The sequence below is a fragment of the Budorcas taxicolor genome, chromosome 3, assembly GCF_023091745.1.
Source record: "Budorcas taxicolor isolate Tak-1 chromosome 3, Takin1.1, whole genome shotgun sequence".
Lineage (NCBI taxonomy): Eukaryota > Metazoa > Chordata > Mammalia > Artiodactyla > Bovidae > Budorcas > Budorcas taxicolor.
The window spans coordinates 26,769,640-26,795,998 of record NC_068912.1 but is presented as its reverse complement, the minus strand read 5'-3'; the positions used below and the strand labels follow the sequence as shown (position 1 = coordinate 26,795,998).

At 48.1% G+C, this 26,359-nt stretch overlaps 1 protein-coding gene across 1 annotated transcript in view; it reads left to right on the top strand.

Moving 5' to 3' along the window:
• Positions 1 to 5,866: 5,866 nt before the first annotated feature.
• Positions 5,867 to 26,359, top strand: part of PTGFRN (prostaglandin F2 receptor inhibitor) — an 83,384-nt gene continuing 62,891 nt past the window's right edge. The window contains exon 1 of the mRNA XM_052636792.1: positions 5,867 to 5,941. Within this exon, the coding sequence (XP_052492752.1) occupies positions 5,893 to 5,941 (49 nt within the window). The 5' untranslated portion in view covers positions 5,867 to 5,892. The remainder of the gene's footprint in view (positions 5,942 to 26,359) is intronic.

Below are 26,359 nucleotides of genomic sequence, written 5' to 3'. Positions count from 1 at the left end.
TCCCCACATAGAGTAGGTAGGTAGCAGGGGTAGTAATCCTCCTTGTTGTCTGAGTTGTTCAGTAGTGACCAACTCTTTGTGACCCCATGGATTATAGCCCCTCAGGCTCCTCTGTCCATGTGGTTTTCCAGGCAAGAATACTGGAGTGGGTTGCCATTTCCTTTTCCAGAAGCTCTTCCTGACCCAGGGATTGAACCCAGGTCTCCTGCATTGCAGGCAGACTCTTTACCCTCTGAGCTACCAGGACCTAGTTTTGGGCAAAGCTTCCACAGACTTTGCTCTGTTCTCTAACTGCAAGGGCACACACCAGCCCAGCCCTAAGGGGTGGAAGCTCAAGAAAAGGAAACAGCAGGGACAAAGCCTTAACTTTGGAAGAGGAACTAGAAAAGACAGTTGGCTGGATTTAGATAAATCACACACTCTTGAGGACTTCCTTCCAAGGCAGCTTGTCTGGGTCCCCAGCCAGTACAGTAATCCCCTCACAGCCCCCCTTACAGGTAGGCATGTAACTTTCCACTGAATGGTTTTTAGAGAGAAGAGGATAACACCAAATAATAAAGCTCCCCTCATCACTGATGACTAACTGCTAATGACAAATGATGCCAGTTCAGTCTCTAAGCAATTTTTACCCAGTGACTCAACATAACATCCGAACCAAGTGTATTCCTCCTTTGAAAGGCCAAACTTCCACATAATCCGAAGATAACTACTCAGAGCTCCCTGTTGTCTTCTCCAAGTCTTCCCTAAGAGCCTATTTCCATATAAGGTAACTCCTCTCCGGATGAGGGTTGCCAGACTTAGCAAATACAAATGTGGGATGTCCAGCTGAATTTGTGTTTCAGATAAATAAGGAATACTTTTCCAGTATAAGTATGCTTCATGTAATATTTGGGATGTATTTACACTGAAAAAGCATTCCTTATTTATCTGAAACTCAAATTCAACCGGGTATCTTGTATTTTAGGTAGCAGCTCTACTCTGGTTGCACTTTAGTTTGCAAATGTTTTTGAAACGTAGTGCCTAGAACTTAAGGCATTGTTCCATTTGAACCTTCAAGCAGAGCTCAAGGTGGGTGAGAAAGTCTGATGCAGGAACGGGGACCCCTCGCCCCTTGACCAACTCCCCATTACCCTCACTCATGCTTCTGTGTGAAGAACAGGGTAAAGCGCCTTCCAGTAAAGGCAGAAAGCCCCTTCCCTGGATACCATCTTGGGACCAGGGCACAAGGTCAGGCCAGGTGGGCACCTTTGGGTACCATCATGCTTGGCAGCTTTAACTTGGTAAAGTATCTCCTCCAGCATCCCTAAGCCCCCTCTAGCTATTTCCAACTTCTGTGATGTGGCCACACTTCCTTCCCGTAATGGACTCTGCGGTCTCTATTCATTGTTGGAGGTATTTTCAGCCCAGATGATAGCATATTGGCACAAAGCTACACACAATAACTGGTGCCTCTCTCTCTACTTACTCCCCTTCAATTTCCTTTGCTCTTTTGGCATCAATCTTCTCCCCCTTCCTTTATAGCATTTCAGGTCTTTTGATACACTAAACTAGATTATAAACTCCTCTAGGGCAAGGGCTATGCATACTCTTAATATAGTAATAATGCCTCACTTTTGTGGAAAGCTTTTATTGCAAAAGCCTTGTCTCATTCCATTTTCTTATGTTTCTCCTCACACTTTCACCCCAGCGTCACTGAAGGAGTAAATGCTTGGAAGTCACTCCTGGTCTGGAATCAGGGCCAGTTCTAGACATCTAAGGACACTTTCTCTGTTATCTCCCATTTTGGTCTTTGAGGCCAGAGGTCACAGAGCACAGCCTTTGGCAGGACCATACTTAACCCATTCCAGGCAGATAAGGCCCTTTTCTGTTTTTGAAACTTGTCAGATGGGCATTCCACAACTTCCCTCATGGCCTCACTGAATGACTTTCACTCATCAGGAAATGAAGGCTTCCTCTCCCCAACCCCTACCTTTTTAACTCTTAATTCCATTCTCTAATTCTGTGATTAAATCTTAAAGTTCTTTTTGATTAGTAATCCCCGTGTTTAACTTCAATAGGAGAAACAGACACCTGGAACCAATACAAAGGAAACGTAGTGAAAATGATTAGTGGAAGGAAATGTTGCTGTCGAACATATTCTTTTGCTGGCCATTCTGCTAAAGTAGCATCAGGGTCATCTGTAGAGAAACAGAGGCAGAGAGAAAGTGAGGGAAGGAGAGAGAGAGAATGGGCTGACGGAAGCAGCACAGTAACACACAGGGTCTGGGTGACTCTTAGGATAATCTGGCAAATTCATTCATTCGGGACCTTTTGACATTTGCATGTTCACCTTTAACCAGTAAGGTGATTTTACTGATCTCAGCAGGAAAACCTGTTACAAGTGAGAATGTGGGACCCTCAGGGGTTTTCAGGGGCAACGCCTGCAGACAGATTCCAGTAATCAAAAGACTGTAATGGTTGGCTGTTGTAACCTGAGCCTCTGAGGGTCTCCGTGATCTGGCAGGAAACCTACAGAGGCGGGACTCCCCTCCTTGGGGATGGGTGTGGATCCGTTACTGGAGAGTGAGCCTTCCTGCCCCAGGCAAGCCTACAGACTAAGCAAACTGGGAACAATTGTCTGGGGCAAAAGCCTTACCTATACATGGGGTTACTGACTCGGAAAATATTAATAAAAGTCTTTTATAGTGAAAGCATCATCACATTCCAGAGTTATGACGTAACACATTGTGTCGGTCGGTTTCAGGTGCTATGTTCCTTTAGCTGGAAACATATTCCATCCTCTGGTAGTCAGGGCTATGCAAAGGGTGTGGTGCTATGTCCAAGCACCTGTAGTGATTAATTTAGCCTCATTTTCTGCTACATAAACGGTTATCTAGGGCTGACTCTCATGACATGACACAGTTGACTACCCACTACCAAGAAACCATCCACTTTTGCCCTCATTGTTCTGGCCCTGCCTGGACAGTCTTATTTCTTCTTTCCATTTCAACTAACTACTGCTGTTTCAATGACTGTAAGATGCACCATTAATTTAATAATATCTGGGTGTGGGGAAGGGAGGAGAGAAGAATCCCTTCCACATTGAATACACAATGGCTATTGCTGGCTCATCCGTCCACCTCACAGCGAGAGACCTGCTGGTCGTTCAAGACTCGGTTCACAGTCATCCCCACTGAGCTTTTTTGGACAAGCTTCCTCAGGACTGACAACTGCATCTGGCAGTGCTGTCAGACCTACTGAGTCAGGATGCACAGACTGTAAGCACCTCAAGTGCAGGAACGATTATATTTACCTTTGTTGCCCCAGGCTCGAGCCCAGTAAGTGGCATTAGTTTACTCCACAAATATTAACTGAAGACCTACCATGTGCCAGGCACACTTCCTGACATGCACTTTGTTAAACAAAACTTTTTAGCAAATATCGACTCTACAGTGATGTGAGACATAAAACGAGCACATGACAGTCTCTCTCTCCCACTATTAGACAGAGATGGGAGCACTGGGTTTGCTGTCAGCTTGAGCTGATATAACAAATATCATGAACTGGGTGGCTTAAACAACAGACAGTTATGTCTCCCACTTCTGGAGGCTGTGAAGTCTAAGATCAAGATGCTGGCCCATTCAGTACCTGGTGAGGGCCCTCTCCTGGTTTGCAGACAAATGCCTTCTTGCTGTACCCTCACACAGCATAGATATAGGTATAATGTCTCTCACGTCTCTACTTATAAGGGCACTAATCCCATGCATGAGGGCTCCATCCTCTGGACTTAATTACTCCCTGAAGTCCCCACCTCCAAATACCTTTGGAGATTAGGGCTTCAATATGAGTTTGGTTGGGGGACACAGTACATTCAGTGCGTAGCATGGGCTAAACTGAATGTGACCAAGTGCCAGAATGTGTGCTTCAAATGTTAAGCACTGTGGGTAGTTAAGAAAGGGAAAGATTTGAGCTTCTGGAGGGATCAGGTCTTACTCTTCTCTGTAGCTTCAGCATCTCTCAAGGCCTAACGTGAGGCTTGCATTTAAGGCTGATTGAATTAAATTGAAAGACTTCCCAGAGAAATTCTAGAGGATTCCATGGGATGGGAAATGCAAAGGAACTGCTGGGTGGGTGAATAGCATGAAGAAAGGCTTGTGACAAAAATAAATTAAAAAAAAATTTTTTTAGCATGTTAAAACATATATAACCTTTTGTTGTTGTTTAGTTGCTAAGTATTATCTGACTCTTTGCGACCCTATGGACTGTAGCCTGCTAGGCTCCTCTGTCCATGGGATTCTCCAGGCAAGAATACTGGAGTGGATTGCCATTTCCTTTTTCAGGGGATCTTCCCAACTTAGGGATTTAACTGGAATCTCCTACATTGGAAGGCAAATTCTTTACTACTGAGCAACTAGAAAGTCCCATATATAACACAGAATCTACCATTTTAACTGTTTTTAAAGTCTACAGTCCAATGGCATTAAGTACACTCACATTATTGGCCCATCAGGGACAAATTTTTAAGTCTCTTGCAGATGGGTTCATACCTGGCTAAAGGCACTTTTGTTAGTGGAAATAAGAGACACTTGTTAGTGGAAATAATGATGTACTGAGGTAAAAGCAAAGTTCCTCTCCCTAGTTGGGGCAGTTCCCCACTAACATCTGTGCTTTGTTTTGCATGTATTAATGAGAGGCTGCGGCACTGGGGGGTGGGGGTGGGGGACACTAGTGCTGTGTTTGAATTATCCTTGAGAAGTTTTAAACAATGAACACTAAAAATTTCCCCCTAATAGTGGGTCTTGTGTATTCAAATTAAAAGCACAAAGCCCCATTGTAGGGGAAGAAAAGAATCTTTATTGGCAACCAGTTCTGTCCACTTAAAGCAATAAATAAAAAGTTTAAAGAGTACATTCCATATGAAGTACTGAAGCTATTAATACACTTGGGTTCTGAGCGTTCGCATCCCCCCCACCATGGGTCTATTTGTGGTAAGTGTTAATCAGTGCCATAGGCACCCGGGAGAAGGAAGGAAGGAGGTGGGCGACGGGAGGCGAGGCCTACCCAACCACAGGGCAGTGAGCAGAGCCTGTGAGATCTGGGTTTTGGTCTTGACACTTCGCTGTGAATCTTCGGGCAGGGCACCCAAACACTTCACACCTCTGCACCTTGGAGGCTGGCATCCCCGGCGTTTACAGTCCTTTCATCTCTTTCAGTTCTATCTGGATAATATTTAGCCAAGTCCTAGGGGCTGGTTGGTGGGTGCTTCGTTCGGGACGAGTCGGTGACCGTGCGGGGAGTTAGCTGAGGGACCCAGAGGCCCACGTGGGGACTCCAGAGTGGTGGGACGCGGGGTGGCTAGGAATGGCGCTCAAGCGATGGGATTTCCAGACCAGTCTTTCCAAGGCCAACTTTTAAAGGTCGGAGGAAAGTTTGTGGCGGGGCGGGGGCCCCGAGGGGGGAGAGCTGGGTGGGCTCCGACGCCTCCTCCCCTTTAAGCGGGTGGTCCCAGCGCTGCCTCCGTTACCTGGAGCGGGGAGGGGCTTGGGAAAGTTTGTGTTTGTTGCTGGCAAAGCGCCGGATGGGAGGCGCGGGCGGGCGGGTGCTGCGGTTCTTCCCTCCTGCTTTCGGGAAGCGGTCGGGGCTGCAGGCTTGGCTCGGCGGGGCGGCCTTGGCGCCCGGCTCCCGGTGCCCGGCCGGCTGGAGGAGGCGGGCAGAGGCGGGCGTGAGCGGAGCGGAGCGAGGGGCGCACGTCGGCCCCAGCGCTGGGATTTCTCGGCTCGCGAGGAGAGCGGAGCAGGCGCGCGGCCCAGGCGGAGGAGCGCTGACTCTGGAGCAGCCGGAGCTGGAGGAGGAGGAGGAGGAGAGGCGGCGGGGAAGGAGGAGGAGGGGGAGAGTCGCTCCCGCCCGGCGAGCATGGGGCGCCTGGCGCCGAGGCCGCTGCTGCTGGCGCTCCTGTCGCTGGGTGAGTGCGCGCGGGGCCCGGTGAGGCGCAGGGGGCTCGGCCGGGCGCGGGGGGGGGGGGGGGGACTGGCGGGGCGCGGCTGCCGCGCGCGGCCTGGAGCGCCAACGGGGCCGGGGCCGCTCCCGGGAGACCTGGCCGGGGTCCGCGGGAGGCAGGGCCCGGCTGGGGAGAGGGCGCGGGGCCGCCCGGAGCCGGGCGCGGGGTGCGAGTCGCCGTCCTGTAGGCCGAGCCTCGCCCCCATGTGCGGGGGGGAGTGGCCCGCGGCCGGCTTCCCCCGGCCCTCCCTACCTGTTAGTCGCCAGCTGCCGGCTCACCTTGAACTCCCGGCCCGGAAGGTGCCTGCGGTCCCGGCCCTAGTCCCGGGCTTGCGAGCGGAAATCTGCGGCTTTCATCTGCCCCGCCATGGCCGAGAGCGGCAGAACCGCGCTCCGCACACCCTACCCCGCGCCCAGCTGCCTTTCCAGGGAAGCGAGAGGATCCACCAACTTCCTTCTCCGAAGGTCACCGGGTGGCCCCGAGCGCTACAGTCAGAATGGGTGTGCGGGGCCCTCCGTTGTGTTAGCTGGAACTAGCTTTTCTGCCTCAGTCTTCTCCTTCAGCGCTTGTAGAAGCTGCCTCGCTGCATATTTGCACACAAAGACCTGGGTGCCTTGGCTTCTTCAACTTTTCCTACCTGTTACTTTTCTCCCTTGATGTCCCCTGTCTTGCACACTTTCTAAACCTCGGTGCCTCCTGATCATTTGACCCAGCGCCCTCCACCCAACCCAAGGAATCTTTGGTGATTCCCCCCCACCCCGCCCCCATCTTCCATAGACACAGACACCATCTTCACCTCGTATAATGTGGTTATATTAGTATAACCAAGTGGTTATCAGCCACAGAAATCATCTGCTTAATAAGTGCCCACCGTGGATCAGGGAGGCTGACTCTTAAAAGCTGTACTTGAAGCCTTTAGTCAGCGTCAACCAGAACAGAAGGAATCCTGTGACCTGCGCGGGGATTTTCTTCCTCACCCCTGGAGATGGCAGAACTGAATCTTTTAGAAAGCCACACAGTGTGTGGTGTCTATCCTAGCCAGGCCCCAGCTGCACACAGGCTAAGTGACTACACTGCACTTACAGTCAGAGGGTCCCAGTGGAGGCCTTCCATTGCCACTCCCAGCCTGGCATCGGGTCTCACACTGTCCCCACCCCTGTGACTCCTGCCGCTGGTGGGGGCCAGCCTTTCTAGCTGCTACTGTGTTTTCTTCCTTCCCCTCTGAGGGGTTTTCTGGAACTTCCTCCCTAGGAGAGCTCACCCAGCCACCACATTGCTTTAGATGCCACCAGGTGCAGAAAGCTTGCACGTCTTTCACTTGATTTTGTGGCATCTGTTCTGTGCTCTCAGATCTTAGTGCTTTTATTCTCTTCCTTTCACTCTGGGACCCTTGTAGGTTTTCCCTCTGTTGCACACTGCTGGTGATAGTCTACACCCTTTACATAATTGGCTGATGTGTCTGGGTCAGGCAGGGCCACGGCCCCTGGTTGCACTGATTGTACACTGCTCAACTCTAGGAACAACTCTAGGAGCTGCTGTCACTTTCTGCCTGTGTGAATGGCCCTCCCTAGAGTTTTGTGATTCACAACCCTTGCACTAGTTAAGTGGGTGCGGCCAGGTAGAAATTTGAAAAGAATGTCTTTGAGTAACTATGGTAAGAGGAAAAGAGAGAAAGGGCAAAGAGAGACTAACAAAAGCAAAAACGGAAGTGGGGAAAGCCCGGCTTGGGGTAGCTTTGAGGTATACCAGTGCACCCTGCCTGGCTGGACGTCTCATGTCACCTATGCAGCGGGAATGTCTTTGGTGTCACCAGTGAATGCCTTGTCCCCTAACAGTTACTGAACTTCATGTTTATGTAGTAACTCTGCCATACCGAATCTCACTTGGTGTGGCTTCAGTTTGACCTCCCAGATGCCCTCCCTGTGATACTCCACGCTGTACTGATTCCTGCCACCCAGTATGTTGATAAGCTAGATCATCTTTCCTCTTGTATTGCAACCTGGGCATAATCTTACTGTCCCTCTCTTTGACCTCCACATTCGCTCTGTCACTTTTCCCATAGTGCAGACTCCAGCATCTTCTGTTCTTCCTTATCTAAAGCTACTGTCCTAGCCCCAGTTCTGACAGCTCCCCACACAGATCTGACATCTTCCTGTTTGACTTTTCCCACCAGCCTCCCTTCGGATTGTTTTTGGAGGTGCCACCTTAATTCCATGATCCCTTATGATTTTCTTCTGAGGATGTTCTGCCCCTTGTATTCTCTTCCTTGCTACTTCTCTCTGAGTAGGGCCTTTCTCATTCTAAGGAACTTGTTTGCTACCCTTTACATTGAATGTATGTAGACCTTCTGGTCTCTCCATTTCTCATGACCTGGAAAAGTGTCTCCTTCTTCTTCCCTCTTACCTATTTCCTTTCCCCCTTAAAACTGCTTCCTCCATAAAGCTTCTCTAAATGAGTCTACCTATAATGATCACAGCAGAACACACTCAGCTTCAGGTTTTCACTTCCATGGCCTATGTCTCATCCATCTGTATATATAGCATTTCTTGAATCCCCACTGTGGCAATAAGAGTGTCCCAGACAAATGACCAAGACATAGCATCTCACTGAGTGGTCAGTTGGGGTGGGCAGACAGTTAATAATAAAAGCTAACTACAAGCCAGAATGACATACCTGACATAGAAACCAGGTGCTGGTAGGAAGCAAGGAAGAGGATGATTAATTTTGACTTGGGATTGAGGTTGATTTTGCTGAAGAGGTGACATTTGAGCTGAGCCTTGAGGATAATTAGTATTTTGAGAGAAAGGATGGGAGAGGCTTCCAGGCTCTGGGGAAAGGCATCCAGCGTGGATAAGTGGAAGGACATGGTTCATTCAGAAAGGGCATGGAAGTTCCATGAAACTGGAGGAGGGCAGAGGATACACTAGGAGAGCAAATTGGAAAAGTGGGTCTGGGTTGGATTCTCAAAGCTGTTCCTGCAGTGCTGAAGTCCTTGCCATTTGGATGGGCTTGTTGGCCTTGTGGGTGCTGCTGCACAACTGTGCTTCTCCCATCAGAGTACTTATTTATCTCACTGTGTATGATTTTTCCTGCTCTAAATCCCCACTCTGATTATATCCCATGAGGCAGGGACCAGGTTGGTATTGTCCACTGTAGTATCCCTCATACTGGGTGTCCAGCACAGAGTAGGTGTTTGGTAAATACTGGCTGCCTGAATGAAGGCATGTATATATCATTTTATCTGTGGGTTATGGTCTGCCATTGCAGATTCGCAGTGTGAGATTGAGACAGCATGGTGATGTGTTTGAGGAGGTCAGTCCTAGTGTGCAGCATGAATTAGAGAGTGGGAGGTATGAAGACTGTGGAGAGGGATTAAGATACTCTCTCTTCATGTGCATCTTTTTTAAAAAAGTTGCAAACCCATCAAAATAGTTTCTAAACAACAAAAACATTGTATCTGTTTTAAAATCCAAATTTCATAGATGGGTACTGTGTTATCCTATTGGGTAGGCTGAATTGTTCTCACAAATAGACTGAAAGCACATTGGTTCAAACAACAGAAGTGTCTTTCCTAGCCGTTGCTGGGGGGCCGGGGAGTGGGTTGGAGGTGTCTCCAGTGAAATGGTTGGGTGGGACTGCTGCTTCACATGGGCATTCTGAGCTCCCAGGCTGATGGTGGTTTTGCTGTCTTCAGCCCGTAGTTTCTAAGTTCACCTGGGTTGACATCATCCCCTTTCCAGCCCCGTGAATAGGGGGCTTCCCAGGTGGCTCAGTGGTAAAGAATCCGCCTGCCAATGCGGGAGACACTGGAGATGCAGGTTTGATCCCTGGGTCAGGAAGATTCCCCGGAGTAGGAAATGGCAGCCCACTCCAGTATTCTTATCTGGAAAATCCCCTGGACAGAGGACCCTGTCAGGCTGCAGTCCATGGGGTTGCAGAGAGTCAGACACAACTGCGTGACTGAGCGCGTTGCACAAAGGGAAAAGAGCATGGAGGGGGCTATCTAGAGGCTTCCTGGGCTAAGCTCGGAGGTGGCTCCTACCACTTCTGCATACACTTCACGGCAGAGGATTTGATCCAGGCCACACTAGCTGCCAGGGAGGCTGGGAAATGCAGAGGAAGCTGGTAGCAGTGTGCTGACCACTGTGGAAGACAAGAAGAACAGATCTGGGGGACAGCTGGCTGTCTCGGTGTCACTTATTAAGAATATGAAGTAAAAGGATGAATGTGCCCACCCTCCCGCTGCCCAGGCATAGCCACTCATATATAATGTACATGTGTCCATATACTAAATATTGTGTTTGATTTTATATATATACTTTTATTTTTTTATGGCTGTGCTGGCTCTTTGTTGCTGTAGGAGTGCTTTCTCTAGCTGTGGCGAGTGGGCAGGCTACTCCTGGTTGTGATGTACAGGCTGCTCAGTACGGTGGCTTCTCTTGTGGAGCCTGGGCTGTAGGGCACATGGGATCGGTAGTTAGGGCTACTGAGCACAGTCTCAATAGTAGTGGCGCACGAGTTTAGTTGCTCTGTGGCATGTGGGATCCTCCTAGGTCAAGGATCAAACGTGTGTCTCCTGCGTTGATAGGTGGATTCTTTACCAGTGAGCCATCAGGGAAGCCCTGTTTGGCCTTTTTTCATAGCTTCTGCGCAGAGTTCCACTCAGAACAGGCACAGAGTAATAATAGCTGCTATTTATAACATGCATACCAAGCATCAGACTATTGAATTCTCTTGGCAACAGTTTGAGAAAGGTACTGCTATTTTTTCCATGTTACAGATGAGGAAACTGCCAGCCAGAAAAGTTAAATAACTTGTCTGGATTCCTACAGCTGATCCATGGTTGAGCCAGGATTTGACCGCAGGACCCAAATTTGGTCTCTGCCGAGCTAGGATTGACTGAGGTACACCATCATCTTAGGCTGTGTACCCTGCAAGATTAGTTTAAGTGAAAAAGGATGCAAGTGGTTTGAAAGCAAAAGTGCAGTTACAAAGAGGAAGGTCTGGGGTGAGTGCAGGATTCCTGAAGGGAGGGGCCGTGTCAGGATGCACCTGAGAGATGTGGCAGCTTTGTAATCCCTAAGGCATCGCCACCCTGCTCTGAGGATACGGACCAAACTACAGCTTCCTCCAGAAAGCGCTGGAGGAGAAAGGCTGGCGGGAGGAACCCCAGTCAATCCGTCCAGCTCCACGGTCTTTGAAGTGCTGTGGCCTTCAGAGAGTCCTCAGCTCTCATTTTAGCCTTGTTAACAGAATTCCTGTATCTGCCAAGCTGATGAATGCCTGCCCTGGCTATAATTATTCTTATTAGCCTGCCGAATAGGAACTCGAGTCATCGGCAATCATTCCTTACAAGGCAGTCGGGCTAGTCGGCATGTATAGGGCTACTTTGTTGCTGTGCCGAGCTGCCGAGTTGATTTCTACCCCTTAGACTCAATGTACATTTCCACACTGGCGCTGTGTCTCACAGTTGAAGAAGGTGTGTGCTTATCTGTCAGTGTACGTCTGTGTCTCACTTTATCAAATGAAGTTGGGGAAAGCTGTCAGGGCAGTTCATAGCTGTTTGGTTTAATTGCCTTGGTTCCTTAAAGGCAAGGTAGCAAGGCCATTTGACGCTCTGCTTTGGGAAAATAACTTGAACTGGCAGAAAATTCGTCATAATTTATCTTCTGGAAAAGGCAAAGTGCTGTAGTTGGCACACCCAGTGCTTTTTAGATCTTGGAATATTTTCCTCCATACCAACTGTAGCCTTTGTGAAGCAACAGAATTAGACCCAGTAGCTAACGCTCTCATGGACCAACAGTGTAATTTCCAGGATCTAGAGATACTGGCACTGTGGGCAGATTTGTGTTCTTCGAAGTGTTGATTTCCCCCCAACACTCACAGTGTGTTCGTACTGGCTTATGCGGTCGCTAAGCAGCTGGATTCAAGCTTAAATATGATATTCTGGGACCTCAACTGCATCCTACTTTGCACTATTATAAGTGGTTGAATGTGAAGGCATTGACATCCCTCAGGATGTTGCAGGGCCTTGGAGAAACAGTGTTTGGCTTAGAGTTGCTCTTGTCTAGGATGAATTTGCCTTAGAACTGTGAAGAACAGCATTGTACATAAGGGTTCAGGGGACTTTTCAGAATGAGTGCTACCTTGGAATCCTAATGAAATAGAGGCAGCAGTGCAGACAGATGGGTTACTTCTCAGACCTTAAAAGTGACAGCAGGACTTCCCTGGTGGTCCGCTGGTTAAGAATCCGCCTGCCAATGCAGGAGAGATGAGTCCATCCCTGGTCCAGGAAGATTCCACATGCTGCGGAGCAACTGGGTCCGTGTGCCACCACTACTAAGACTGTTTTCTAGAGTCTAAGGGCCACAATTGCTGAAGTCTGTGTTCCGCAACAAGAGAAGCCTCCACGATGAGAAGCAGAAGCATCACAACTAGAGAGTAGCTCACAAGCTGCAACGAAGATCCAGCACAGCCAGAAATAATAATTTTAAAAAAGTGATACCGAGCCAAGAACATCCTAATAATGGTTCTTCTTTGTTGTTACTTAGGGTTAGACTGGACCAAACTTCCCTGCTTGTGGGTCATGCTAAGGGACCCACATGGGAAGCTTCAAGTGGGTTGTAGGTGTATCATGATACTGACACCCTCAGCCCCTGGAACTCACAGGTCAGAGCTGCCTCAAAACCAGAAGTCCTGTCTACCCTGACAGCCATAGAGCCATTGCCATTTCCTGTATGTGCTGTGATCAGATGAGGTTGGCCGTTCTCCCTCTTACCTGGGGGAGAGCCTTGCAGCCCCTGAGCCCCAGCCTGGCCTTGGGATGAGTACTTTCAAGATGGAAGATGAGAAGCTAAGTGACATGGCATGTCACTCATTGGTTTATTTAGCGAATATTGAGAGAGTACCTCCAGCTCCAGGCCAAGCATTGTTCTCAGCTGTGGGGATGCCGCATCGGACAGAGCCAGCTCAGCTCTGCCCTCCAAGGGTGGGACAGGATGGACTCAATGCGTGGCTGGTGGTGTCCCCAGAAGGTGCAGCACCACCTGCACTGGATAATAGAGGCAAGGGCCAAGGGCGAGTTCATGGGAATGCCTGTAGCAAGGGGACAGGAAATGGGAGGGAGAGTTCTCGAAGGAGTAGTCCCAGGGAGGAGAACCAGGAGATCACTGTCAGAAGCCAAGCAGAGGTGGGTGCTGTAGATTTGTTAAAGGACAAATGGTCAGTGGGCTTCCCAGTGGCTCAGTGGTAAAGAATTGCCTGCCAGCGGGGGAGTCACGGGTTCATTCCCTGATCTGGGAAGATCCCACATGCCGTGGAGCAGCTAAGCCCATGTGCCACAACTGTGGAGCCTGTGCTCCAGAGTCCGGGAACGAAAACTGCTGACGCCCACGTACCCCAGAACCCATGCTCTGTAACAAGAGAAGCCGCCACAATGAGAAGGCTGTGCTTTGCAACGAAGAGTAGCCCCCCACCCCCACACCCCCCGCTCACTGCAACTAGAGAAAGCCCATGCAGCAATGCAGACCCAGCACAGCCACAAGTAAATAAAATATATATATGTATATGGGCTTCCCTGGTAGCTCAGCTGGTAAAGAATCTGCCTGCAATGCGGGAGGGAGACCTGGATTCAATCCCTGGGTTGGGAAGATCCCCTGGAGGAGGGCATGGCAACCCCCTCCAGTATTCTTGCCTGGAGAATCCCCATGGACAGAGGAGCCTGGAAGGCTACAGTCCATGGGGTCGCGAAGAGTTGGACATGAGTAAGCGACCGAGCACTGCACAACATATACACGGACAGAATGCTCAAGTGCTGCAGGAAACCAGAGAGAGAGAGAAGCCTTAGCTTTGGAGAGTGTGGAGAGGATGGAAATGAGGTGGTGGGGACGGGGCGGGAGCCGCAAGATGTGGGGCGCCTAGTTTCTGCAATGCTTTCAGCCTGCTTAGCCCTGAGAGCGGCCGCAGAGTCCCCAGACGTGTAAGCTAGAGGTCACTATGTGTTCCCTTCCATTCTCTGTGTACATTTGTAAAAGTTTGTCTCATGTCCCACTGTGTGTCCTCGTCCACGCTGACTGGTGGAATTAACCTCTCTGACAGCTGCTTTGAGGCCTTCAGCTTTTAGTTGGAATCTCCAGCATGGAGATTTGGGGTCAGTTTTATAATGCATCTTTCTCCCATCTTCATCCGCTAAGATTTCAATAATTTGTATTACAAATAAACACATTACTTGTGTGCTTCTAAGCTACTTCTGCTCTTCAAAGTCACTTAGGGAGAGAAAAAAAACAGGACTTAGGCTTTGGAATCAGCCTTCCATTGGAATCCTGCCCTCCAGCAGTGGTTTCTGAGCCTCATTTTCTACACGTGTAAAAAGGCACTAATACCTCTCTTGCAGGTTTGTCATGAAGACAAAATAATATGTCTAGGAAAATACACACGTTAAACTTCATGTATGTAAATCCTTGGGTTTCCCTGGTGGCTCAGATGGTAAAGAATCTGCATACCAACGCAGGAGATGTGGGTTCGATCCCTGGGTGGGAAAGATCCCCTGGAAAAGAAAATGGCAGCCCACTCCAGTATTCTTGCCTGGAGAATCCCATGGAGAGAGGAGCCTGGAGGGCTACAGTCCACTGCAAAAGAATCAGACACAACTTAGGGACCAAAACGACAACAAGAACATATTAATCCCTAGAACTTTACTACTCAAAGTGGGGTCTGGGGACCAAGAGTGTCAACAGCTCCTGAGAAAAATCTCAGGACCTGGTCCAGTCTGCTGAATTCGAGTCTGTGGTTTAACCATATCCCTGAGGGATTCAAATGAGGGATTTAGAGGGATTCAAATTCTCTAAATTTTGAGATAGCCTTATCTGGAAGAGTGCTTGACACATGGGCTGTTTGGTGGCCTGGACATCCCTGGTGAACTCTGAGGCAAAGGCCGTGGTCAAAGCATCAGACCACAAGGGGGCGTATGGGTGTATGGGATGGGGTGGGCTCTGTGGGAATGAAGGAGGTGGTCAGTTAGCCATGAAAGAAGGTCTGTAGTGGAGGCACTTAGCCTGGTCTCCTGACCTTCTCTACCAGGTTCAGCAGCTGAGGAGCAAGACAGGGACATGGTGTGATCTCTCCATGAGAGGAAGGTGCAGGAATTCATAAAAAGTCCTGATAGCATCACGGAGACAGTTGGCCAAGGGGTCCAGGTGGGACTGGCAGCTGACAGGCTGGAAGGCCTGGTGAATCACAGAAGGTTTGAGGGCCTGGGGGACAAGACGAAGGTAAAAAAGAGATTCCGAGGTCCAAGGGCGTGAGTGGGCCAGGAAGGTAGGAGGTGAGGGTTGGAGGAGGTAACTTCTGAGTCCAGGGTCTCAGAAATGCAAATCTGAGGGGCAGTAGGCCTGGTGGGTAGTAGCCAAAGTCTTCACCTCTCACATCATTTTGGCCAGCTTATCTCTAACATCTGATTGGGTTGGGCTGAATGGATTAAGAGACAAAGGTGTGAGGTTTTAGAAGCATTAGTCCTAAGTATTGTAGGGACAAAGTCTTAACCTATGAGGAAGATGAATGGGCGTTGGGAGCAGGTGTGCTGGGGAGGAACCAACATTAGGATGAGGGTTATTCCTCCTCAAGAAAGTCCTTCCTTACATGTATATATATGGCTGAGTCCCTTTGCTGTCCACCTGAAACTATTACAGCATTGTTAATCGGCTCTGTGCTGTGCTGTGCGTAGTTGCTTAGTCCGAACCTTTGTGACCCCATGGACTTAGCCCGCCAGGCTCCTCTGTCCATGGGGATTCTCCAGGCAAGAATCCTGGAGTGGGTTGCCATGCCCTCCTCCAGGGGATCTTCCCGACCCAGGGATTGAACCCAGGTCTCCCGCATTGCAGGCGGATTCTTTGCCACCTGAGCTACTAGGGAAGCCCATTAATCAGCTCTACTCCAATACAAAATTAAAAAAAAAAAGAAAGAAATTTCTTCCTACCGTTTATATAGCACTTATTTTGTGCCAGGCACTATATTTTCCATTTATTAACTTCTTCAGTAGGCCTCATAACCAACTATTGTTCGGTCTCTCAGTCCTGTCTGACTCTTTTTGACCCCATGGAGTGTAGCACGCCAGGCTTCCCTGTCCTCCACTGTCTCCTGGTGGTTGCTCAGGCTCATGTCCATTGAGTTGATAATGCCATCCAACCATCTTATCCTCTGTTGCCCCCCTTCTCCTGCTCTCAAATCTTTCCCAATATCAGGGTCTTTTAACCCAACGGGGTGGGTATATAACCCGATGGGGTAGGAACTATGATGACCTCCATTTGATAGAAGAGAAAACTGAGTCACAGAGAGGTGAAGTAACTTACTCAAAGTCACACAGTAAGTGGGTGAGCTGCTGTGGTTCAAGCCCAGACGGCCTGGCTCCAGGGTCTGGGCTCATCACCGCAGTGCACTGTTCCCCCTCTCTGTCTTAGTCCAGATACTCAGTCAAACACATATTTGAAAACACAGAAAGGAATTGATGCAGTTAAGATGTGACAACATTTGTGTCCTCGTCTTTTAAAACAGGAGGCTGGGATTCTGGCCCTTGATCTTCCACTCACTGGTTTTGTGACCTTGAACAAGTTGATGAATAGCTCTCAGCTTCTGTAAAGTAAGAGGCTGGGCTAGGTGATTGCAAGGCCTCGGTTCATCTCCAGAATTCTTTGAGTTCACGCTGACCCTTGCTGTGGGCCAGATGGGCTGTTTGGTCCAGCCCTGGGTCCTCGCCCGTCTTTCCCACCGCTCCTGTCTGCAGCCTAGGCCTTTTATCTCTCACCTGCCTGGCACCTCTCCACAACGGGGCTGTGGTGCCTCGGAGGGCTTGGGAACTGTTTGCTGTTTGTCACTGCTGCAGCAGCTAGGTCCTTCTAGCCCTGAAACTGGGCTCTCTCCTCATAGTGCTCTAGGCTACTGAGATGTCCCTACCATGGGCCATCTGCGGTTCCCAGTGGACCTCTGGGAAGAGCCACAGAAACAGTAAAACTGATGAAGGTTTCTAGATGGCAGTTTGCTGCTTAGTTGCTAAGTCCCCATGGAGTGCAGCACACCAGGCTTCCCTGTCCTCCGTCATCTCCCAGAGTTTGCTCAAACTCATGTCTATTGAGTTGGTGATGCCATCCAACCACCTCATCCCCTGTTGCCCTCTTCTCCTTTTGCCTTCATTCATTCCCAGCAAACTGTTCCTTATTACTGATTTTATGTGTGTGTGTAAGTTTTGTTGAGGACCTCAGCCACAAGTAAGTTTCAGTTGAGGAATATGTGTTTTCTTCCCCATTTAGAACTGACCTTGAATCAGTAGATGGTTATGCACCACTCGTTTTCCTTTTCCTGACTCCCCCAAACCACAGCAAGAAGAGACACAGACATCTTTCGCTGGGTCCAAATGTTGACACTACTTTGGAGTTTTCCACACTCCTGTAGAGTATGAGAGTTGAAATTCCAACATCTCCAATCCATAGCCTTAGTTGGCTGAGCAATGTGTTCTAAAGTTTGTGGACTTTCTCCCTTTTCATCGTCTTAGTCTGATAGGGGGAAGGTGCAAATGATGTTGGCTACAATAGCAATGAAAAGGCTACATTATCACAAACTTCATATTGTTGGTAGGAGCTTGTGTTACGACCTCAGTCCTCACTGCATGCTGGCTGCTGCCCAGACCTCCTGGCTACTCTGAGGTGCACCTGTGGATGGTGGTGTTGACCCATGTCCTGGATGTGGGTCTTTCTGAGGCTCATCAAGGACCCTCATCAAGCTTCCCAGGTGGTGCTTGTGGTAAAGAACCTGCCTGCCAATGCAGGAGACATAAGAAATGTGAGTTCAATCCCTGAGTCGGGAAGATTCCCTGGAGAAGGGCATGGCAACCCACTCCAGCATTGTTGCCTGGAGAATCCCATGGACAAAGGAGCCTGGTGGGCTGCAGTCCATTGGGTTGCACAGAGTTGGACACGACTGAAGCAAGGACCCTCTGGGAGTGAATTCTCCACTGTGTTTGAAGTGGCTTGCTGTCATGAGCTATCCTGGAGGCAAAGCAGAGGATAGGGCTTTATAAATGCACTGCCCCTCCAGAATGTCCTCAGAACAGAATGTTAGCTGGTTTAATGTCTGTCCTGCATGCTGCTACTTGGCTTATGCTGTGGTGAGGAGTTAAAAAGAGCAAAACCAAACCACTTTTGGCACAGCTTTTCATCTTTCCATTTTCTGAAGGCTGGCACACCCAAATGTTTTCTTATTTATTAGAAGGCATTATAGTCCATCATCTTTGATTGGGAAATCCATGCAGGACGTTCCAACTGAAGACCATAGAGCCCAGCCCAGAGCCTGGCACATGACAGGCGCTTGGTCACAGTGGTCAGGTGAACACAGTTGTGAATAAATACATTGGGCCCAACTGTTAATATACAACACTCCTGCTTTTTCTTACAGCCTTATTTTTTTTCATACCTCAGCAGCATTTCGGGACTCTTTACTATGTTTCTGGTCTTCCCTGATGGCTCAGATGATAAAGAATCTGCCTGCGATGCAGGAGACCTGGGTTCAGTCCCTGGGTTGGGCAGATCCCCTGGAGAAGGCAATGGCTACCCATTTTAGTATTCTTGCCTGGGCAATTCCATGGACAGAAGAGCCTGGTGGGCATGGGGTTGCAAAGAACTGGACACAACTGAATGGCCAGCACTATCATGTTTCTGACACTGTGAAAATGACACAGGAATTAGGAGGTGGAGTCCAAAGTGGAAACTGAACCAGGTACAGCTGAACAGCAGGAATGGATTATGGGTGCTTTTTAAAAATCTTGAGTGGATGGATTACTGGACAGCTGTGCATATGGGGCTGTCACAATTACAGGGATCAGACCAAGGCCGGGAGCTGCTTTATCATAAAGCTCCATGGAGCAGGTGGGTCTGGAAAGCTGTTTGAGCCAAGAGCAGGAAAAAGCATTCCAGGTGAGAAAATGACCGGCGCAGCATCTCAGATATGGGGAGCAAATCAGCGTGTGCGCGTGGTGTTCTGTTTGGGGATTAGCTGACTTAAGGTGGAACAGGAAAACAGACCTCAGGGGTTGTGGGAATTAAACTCTTGGGGCCAGGAGGTTGGTAGAGGGGAGGAACGGGAGCAGAGTCACCCTGATAGGTGTCAGCAGCATTTTTGGTGCTCACAGAGCAGCTAAGAACCCACATACATGAGGCTGGCAAGGTCCACTGGGGCCCACAGGAAGCTAGTCTGCTAAATTAAGGTGGTAAGTCAGGCCATAATCTTATTTTTGGTTGTTTCTTATGAGGAAAATTGCTCATAAAACAATTGCCGATGTTCCCCTTAGGTAGTGTATCAGAGCATTTCTTCAAAGGACTGGCGCCTGATAAGAGACACAGCTAAGTTTCAGAGGAAGGATGGGAAGTTAGAGATGGCTTTCTCTGGGACCAAGGTTAATGCAATCATGTGGTCTATTCATCAGAGTCCCACTTTAATAACAGTTTATCCCACAAACTAGTTCTTTCTGAACATCAATATGAGTCCCAGAAAGCTTAGTGTTGAACCTGGCTTCTAAGTACCTGGGGATGGTGCTTCTGTTGCTGGGTCTGTGGAGTGTCCCAGAGGCAGGAGATGGTATGCACTGCCCAACTGTACCTTCAGGATCCACAGACCTAATGGGGATTATCCCTCAGCGCTGTGGTCCTAAGAAAATGGCACTGGTAAGACAAGCTCTGTTCTCTCTGGTGTGTTCACTGACAGTGTTTTAAGTCTCAGAACAAAGAAGCATGTAATCAGATTTAGAAGAAATTTTATTTGGCTGTGCTGGGTTTTAGTTGCACCAGGCAGGATCTTTAGTTGTGGTATGTGGGATGTAGTTCCCTGACCAGGGATTGAACCTGGGCCCCCTCCGTTGGGATGATGGAGTCTTAGCCACTGGACGACAAGGGAAGGCTTCCCAAACATCCCTCATTTCATGCCCTTAGAAACAGCTGTATAATCTGTTCACACATTGCCCCTGTTATGTTTATAAATTGTCTTGGAGTTACTGCTGTTTGATTCTTTGGAGCCCGGTTCAAGCCTCATGCCCTGGGAGTGGTGAGCACGCATCCTGACCCAGGGGAAGACTGCCTGTAATGTAGGCATGCAGCTGCGTCCTCTCCTGTGTCCTGGGTTCTCACTGGCCCCATTCCTTCAGAGCGCAGCCGGAGATTTATAATGATCTGCTTACTAGGTTGAGTGTCTGTCTCACTCCAGACTACAAGTACCATAAAAGCGGGGCCAGGTCTGTTTCTGTTTACTCCAGTGTCTTAGGACTTTGAGTCTTTGAATGATTAAATTATGTATTTAGAAAATGCGTATATATCTCATATACATATATATACTACATATGACATGTAAAAAAAATATATGAGATACATGTATAAAATTTGTATTGTGGGCCTTAAGTCACAAAGGAGATGGAGCTTGTCTATGTGTCCTCAGTATCTTTATCTTCTGTTTGTGTATTTTACTGTTTTTTTTTTTGTTGTTGTTACTACCATAGCATTTTCGAAGTAATTGCAGGTAACAGAGGTTTGTAGGGTTGCGTCAGTTCAGTTCAGTTCAGTCGCTCAGTCGTGTCCGACTCTTTGCAACTCCATGAATCTTTTGAACTGTGGTGTTGGAGAAGACTATTGAAAGTCCCTTGGACTTCAAGAAGATCCAACCAATCCATTCTGAAGGAGATCAGCCCTGGGATTTCTTTGGAGGGAATGATGCTAAAGCTGAAGCTCCAGTACTTTGGCCACCTCATGCAAAGAGTTGACTCATTGGAAAAGACTCTGATGCTGGGAGGGATTGGGGGCAGAAGGAGAAGGGGACGACAGAGGATGAGATGGCTGGATGGCATCACCGACTCGATGGACATGAGTCTAAGTGAACTCCAGGAGATGGTGATGGACAGGGAGGCCTGGCGTGCTGCGATTCATGGGGTCGCAAAGAGTCGGACACGACTGAGCGGGGTTGGGTAGGGGAGGAAAAAAATGGAGTCCACCCACAAAGAGGAAGAGGTGAGGAGGAAGTCCTCTTTCTTCCTCATCTTTCTCAGTTTTTCCCCTTGCAGCTCCTGTAGAAGACACATGATTCATGTGTTCTCACTATCATCTCTCCACCCACTCTGGCCTTTGTGGGACTGACACAGCCTCTCCCATCCCTGACTGGCATCTGCTTCTTCCTAGGCTTCATCTTAGTTGCTCACAGAGTGGGGAAGCACTTTTGTTCAGTTCCAGTACAGGTTTCAAGGGCCTGGTGGCTGGGTTAGTCCAAACCACATACTGCCTCCTTGCCACCACTGTTCTCATAGATGGCAAGCTCTGGGCACGTCTGCAGGAAGGGGCAGTGGGGCTGCTGCCTGTAGCATGTGTTGACCTGGCTTGTGACGACTTCTTATTATCTACCCTGTGACAGGCATTAGACCTGAGCTCTGGGGATATATAAGGACGTAGTCACAGACCCTCAACTCCTGTAGCTGCTGGTCTCATGTGGAGGCCTGACATATACAGAAGAAGAGAGGAGGCCTGGAAGAAGTGTCCAAGGGGATTTCCCTGGCGGGTCCTGCAGTTAAGCCTCTGTGCTTCCACTGCAGGGGGCACGGGTTTGACCCCTGGTTGGGGAACTAAGATCCTGCAAGCAGTGTAGTGCAGCCAAAAGAAAAAGTATCTAAGGATTGTTAGGGAAAAAATGCTACAACTTCAAAAAAAAGGGAGAGTGTTCTGGGCTAATTTGGACAGAGGTGCTCTTGCAGAAAAGGTGGGACAGCGTACATAATCCTTTACACCTGCTTGTATCACTACCTGTATCCTCTCTACCTGTACAGAATATGCATTTTTTAGGTTTTAGTGCCATGCCTGGATTGGGAATATTTTGTGAGGATCCGGAGCATCCAGGTCATTGGCTTCTCTGGCCCCAAAGAAGAGTGAAAATAAAACTGATGTGGCAGATTTGGGGGTTTGGGTTATTGAGATGATACCACTTCCTGAGTGATCACTTCCTGGGTGCTGAGAACTGGCTTCTTTTTTGAAATGTATTTATTTTAATTAGAGGATAATTACTTTAAAAGTAAACTGGTCTTGCCTGAAGAAAACCTTTTGGTGGCTTGATTTGGGGATAAGTTGTAGGGGCTTCAGAAGGAAAGGGTTGAGACAGGAGAGAAAATCGTAAGATTGGAAAGAGTCTGGAATGTCACCTGAAGGAGTTTAAGCCTGAGCTCACGCACAAACATGTATACACACATATATATGTATAACTGAATCACTCTGCTGTGCACCAGCACACGTTCACTATGAGTGAACGTCTATTTTTTACTAGTTCTGCCTGCCCTAAGTCCCTTGTGTCCTTTATTTACTTGATACTTTAAAAGGTTCTCCTTGTTGGAGGACTCATCTCCTTTTCTCTTTCTCTTTTTATTGGGGTATAGTTAATTTATACTGTGTTAGTTTCTGTGTTGTGCTGGTCTGTGCTTAGCCGCTCAGTTGTGTCCGACTCTTTGTGACCCTATGGACTATAGCCCACTGGGCTCCTCTGTCCATGGGGTTTCTCCAGGCAGAATACTGGAGTGGGTTGCCATGCCCTCCTCCAGTGGATCTTCCCAACCCAGGTCTCCTGTATTGCAGATGGACTCTTACCATCTAAGCCACCAGGGAAGCCTGTGTTAGTTTCTGGTGCACAGCAGAGTGATTCAGTTATGCATATATATGTGTGTACACATGTGTGTGCGTGAGCTCAGTCACTTCAGTACCGTCTGACTCCTTGCAACCCTATGGACTGTAGCCCACAAGGCTCTTTTGTCCCTGGGATTCTCCAGGCAAAAACACTGGATGGGTTGCCATGCCCTCCTCCAGCGGATCTTCCTGACCCAGGGATCGAACGTGAGTCTCCTGTGTTTCCTGCACTGCGGGCAGATTCTTTACCCCTGAGCCACCAGGGAAGCCCATGTACACATATATGTACACATGTATGTGTGTGTACATATATATATATATTCTTTTTCAGGTTCTTTTTCATTATAGATTCTTATAGGATATTGAATATAGTTCCCTGTGCTATACAATGGGACCTTGTTGTTTAACTATTTTATATATAGTAGTTTGCATCCACTAATCCCAGACTCCTAATTTATCCCTCCCCACCCCTGCCCTGAGATTTTCTATCAATCTGCCACATTGTTCCAACACCCTTGACGTTGGCACTTGGCCGGGTGTTGACTTACCTGATGATGTGGTTCTGCACCCAGCAGGTGTGCAGTAAAGAACTGCTGGATGAAGGAATGAGATATCAGATCGATGGAGTCCAGGTCTGTTCCTTAAAGGGCACGTGAACTCAGAGTCATTTTCAAGTCAGTCTACCACACTGCACCCCTCTCTGGGCCTCTCCACCACCCATGGCATCTGGTGGTGTGTCTGTAAATATCAAGGATAGGCTTAAGCCTTGCTGGGGGAGAGGGATGGACAAGGCAAAGGAAGAGCAGAAAATGGGAAATGGTAAAATCAGGAAGGAGAGGACACAGCTGCCCAAGGAAAGGAGCAAGGGAGAATTTTACCAACAGTTGTCCCAGGTGCATTCGCGCCCAGATGCATGTTTAAACTCACGTGACTCTCCCATTCTCTATAAACTTGAGACTGCAAGGAGGACCAGGTGTTCACACACAACTTGGCAGGCTCTGTTGGCCTGTTTGAACACAGGGAGGATTGAAAATGGCTGAGTAGTAAGGGGTGCAGGGCAGTGCTGAGGCCTCTAGCAGCTGTTAATTTTACAGAATGTTCTAAAATAATCCTTTTGGGTAGATCTTGCCTCAGCTCTTTCTGTCTCTGGTCCTTGGACAGAGAACTGTTTCAATCACGTCATGTTGTGTTATTTCGGTTACCCACCAGTAACGATTGTCTCAAAGTGCTTTCTGTGTCTTTGTGTCCTTCTTTGGTCACCTAACTTCTCCGGACCTCAGTTTCCTGATTTAATCCTCTCAAGGTTGGGTATTAAATCATGTGGACAGGATTTGCTAACTGTAAAGCCATGCTATAAATGTAAGGTGGTTTCTGTCAATTATTGAGTTCTTGAGGGCAAAGCTTTCTGCTCGATACTTGGCTTATGTATCAGGGCTCCATCAGAGGAGCAGAGCCGCTGTGAATATTATGGATTAAGACATCTAGTAGAGGAATTAGACTGTACAGGTTTGGGAGGAGCTGGGTAAATGAAGGTCTGAAAAGCGGTCAGGGAAAAGCCAGCTCTCCTGAAGCACTGGTAGCGGTGGACATGTTGAAGCTGGCTGAGGAATGGAGAAGCCAGGCAGAGTGGGACGATGAAGAGAGGGAATGGTCTGACATAAGAGTTTGTGCAAAGACAATTGCCTCTTCATAGCTTCTAGCTGGTGGTCCTGGAGCCACTTTGGTCAGTAAAGATAACATTCGGGAAGAAAATCAGAGCAGAAAGAAGAGCAAGAACAAACTAGAGCCCACTGACACCTGCGCATCTGTCTCTAGCTTCCTTGAACCTTGATGACCCCCGGAGCATTATGGCTCCTGCTTCCTTCCTGCTTCCAAATCTTGCATGTACTCACCTCCCTTTTGTCCAGCTCTAACCTGGAACTAAAATGGGCTGGAATGGGTGAATTTGACTCCAATGATCATTATATCTACTACTGTGGGCAGGAATCCCTGAGAAGAAATGGAGTAGGCATCATGGTCAACAAAAGAGTCCGAAATGCAGTACTGGGATGCAATCTCAAAAAACGACAGAATGATCTCTGTTCGTCTCCAAGGCAAACCATTCAATATCACTGTAATCCAAGTCTATGCCCCAATCAGTAACGCTGAAGAAGCTGAAGTTGAACGGTTCTATGAAGACCTACAAGACCTTTTAGAACTAACACCCAAAAAAGATGTCCTTTTCATTATAGGGGACTGGAATGCAAAAGTAGGAAGTCAAGAAACACCTGGAGTAACAGGCAAATTTGGCCTTGGAATGCAGAATGAAGCAGGGCAAAGACTAATAGAGTTTTGCCAGGAAAATGCACTGGTCATAGCAAACACCCTCTTCCAACAACACAAGAGAAGACTACGCATGGACATCACCAGACAGTCAACACCAAAATCAGATTGATTATATTCTTTGCAGCCAAAGATGGAGAAGCTCTATACCATCAACAAAAACAATACCAGGAGCTGACTGTGGCTCAGATCATGAACTCCTTATACCAAATTCAGACTTAAACTGAAGAAAGTAGGGAAAACCACTAGACCATTCAGGTATGACCTAAATCAAATCCCTTATGGTTATACAGTGGAAGTGAGAAATAGATTTAAGGGCCTAGATCTGATAGATAGAGTGCCTGATGAACTATGGAATGAGGTTCGTGACATTGTACAGGAGACAGGGATCAAGACCATCCCCATGGAAAAGAAATGCAAAAAAGCAAAATGGCTGTCTGAGGAGGACTTACAAATAGCTGTGAAAAGAAGAGAGGCGAAAAGCAAAGGAGAAAAGGAGAGATATAAGCATCTGAATGCAGAGTTACAAAGAATAGCAAGGAGAGATAAGAAAGCCTTCCTCAGCGATCAATGCAAAGAAATAGAGGGAAAGAGCAGAATGGGAAAGACTAGAGATCTCTTCAAGAAAATTAGAGATACCAAGGGAAGATTTCATGCAAAGATGGGCTCGATAAAGGACAGAAATGGTATGGACCTAACAGAAGCAGAAGATATTAAGAAGAGGTGGCAAGAATACACAAGAACTGTACAAAAAAGATCTTCATGACCAAGATAATCATGATGGTGTGATCACTCATCTAGAGCCAGACATCCTGGAATGTGAAGTCAAGTGGGCCTTAGGAAGCATCACTACGAACAAAGCTAGTGGAGGTGATGGCATTCCAGTTGAGCTATTTCAAATCCTGAAAGATGATGCTGTGAAAGTGCTGCACTCAATATGCCAGCAAATTTGGAAAACTCAGCAGTGGCCACAGGACTGGAAAAGGTAAGTTTTCATTCCAATCCCAAAGAAAGGCAATGCCAAAGAATATTCAAATCACCATACAATTGCACTCATCTCACATGCTAGTCAAGTAATGTTCAAAATTCTCCAAGCCAGGCTTCAGCAATACATGATGTTCAAGCTGGTTTTAGAAAAGGCAGAGGAACCAGAGATCAAATTGCCAACATCCGCTGGATCATGGAAAAAGTAAGAGAGTTCCAGAAAAACATCTATTTCTGCTTTATTGACTATGCCAAAGCCTTTGACTGTGTGGAACACAATAAACTGTAGAAAATTCTTCAAGAGATGGGAATACCAGACCACCTGACCTGCCTCTTGAGAAATCTGTATGCAGGTCAGGAAGCAACAGTTAGAACTGGACATGGAACAACA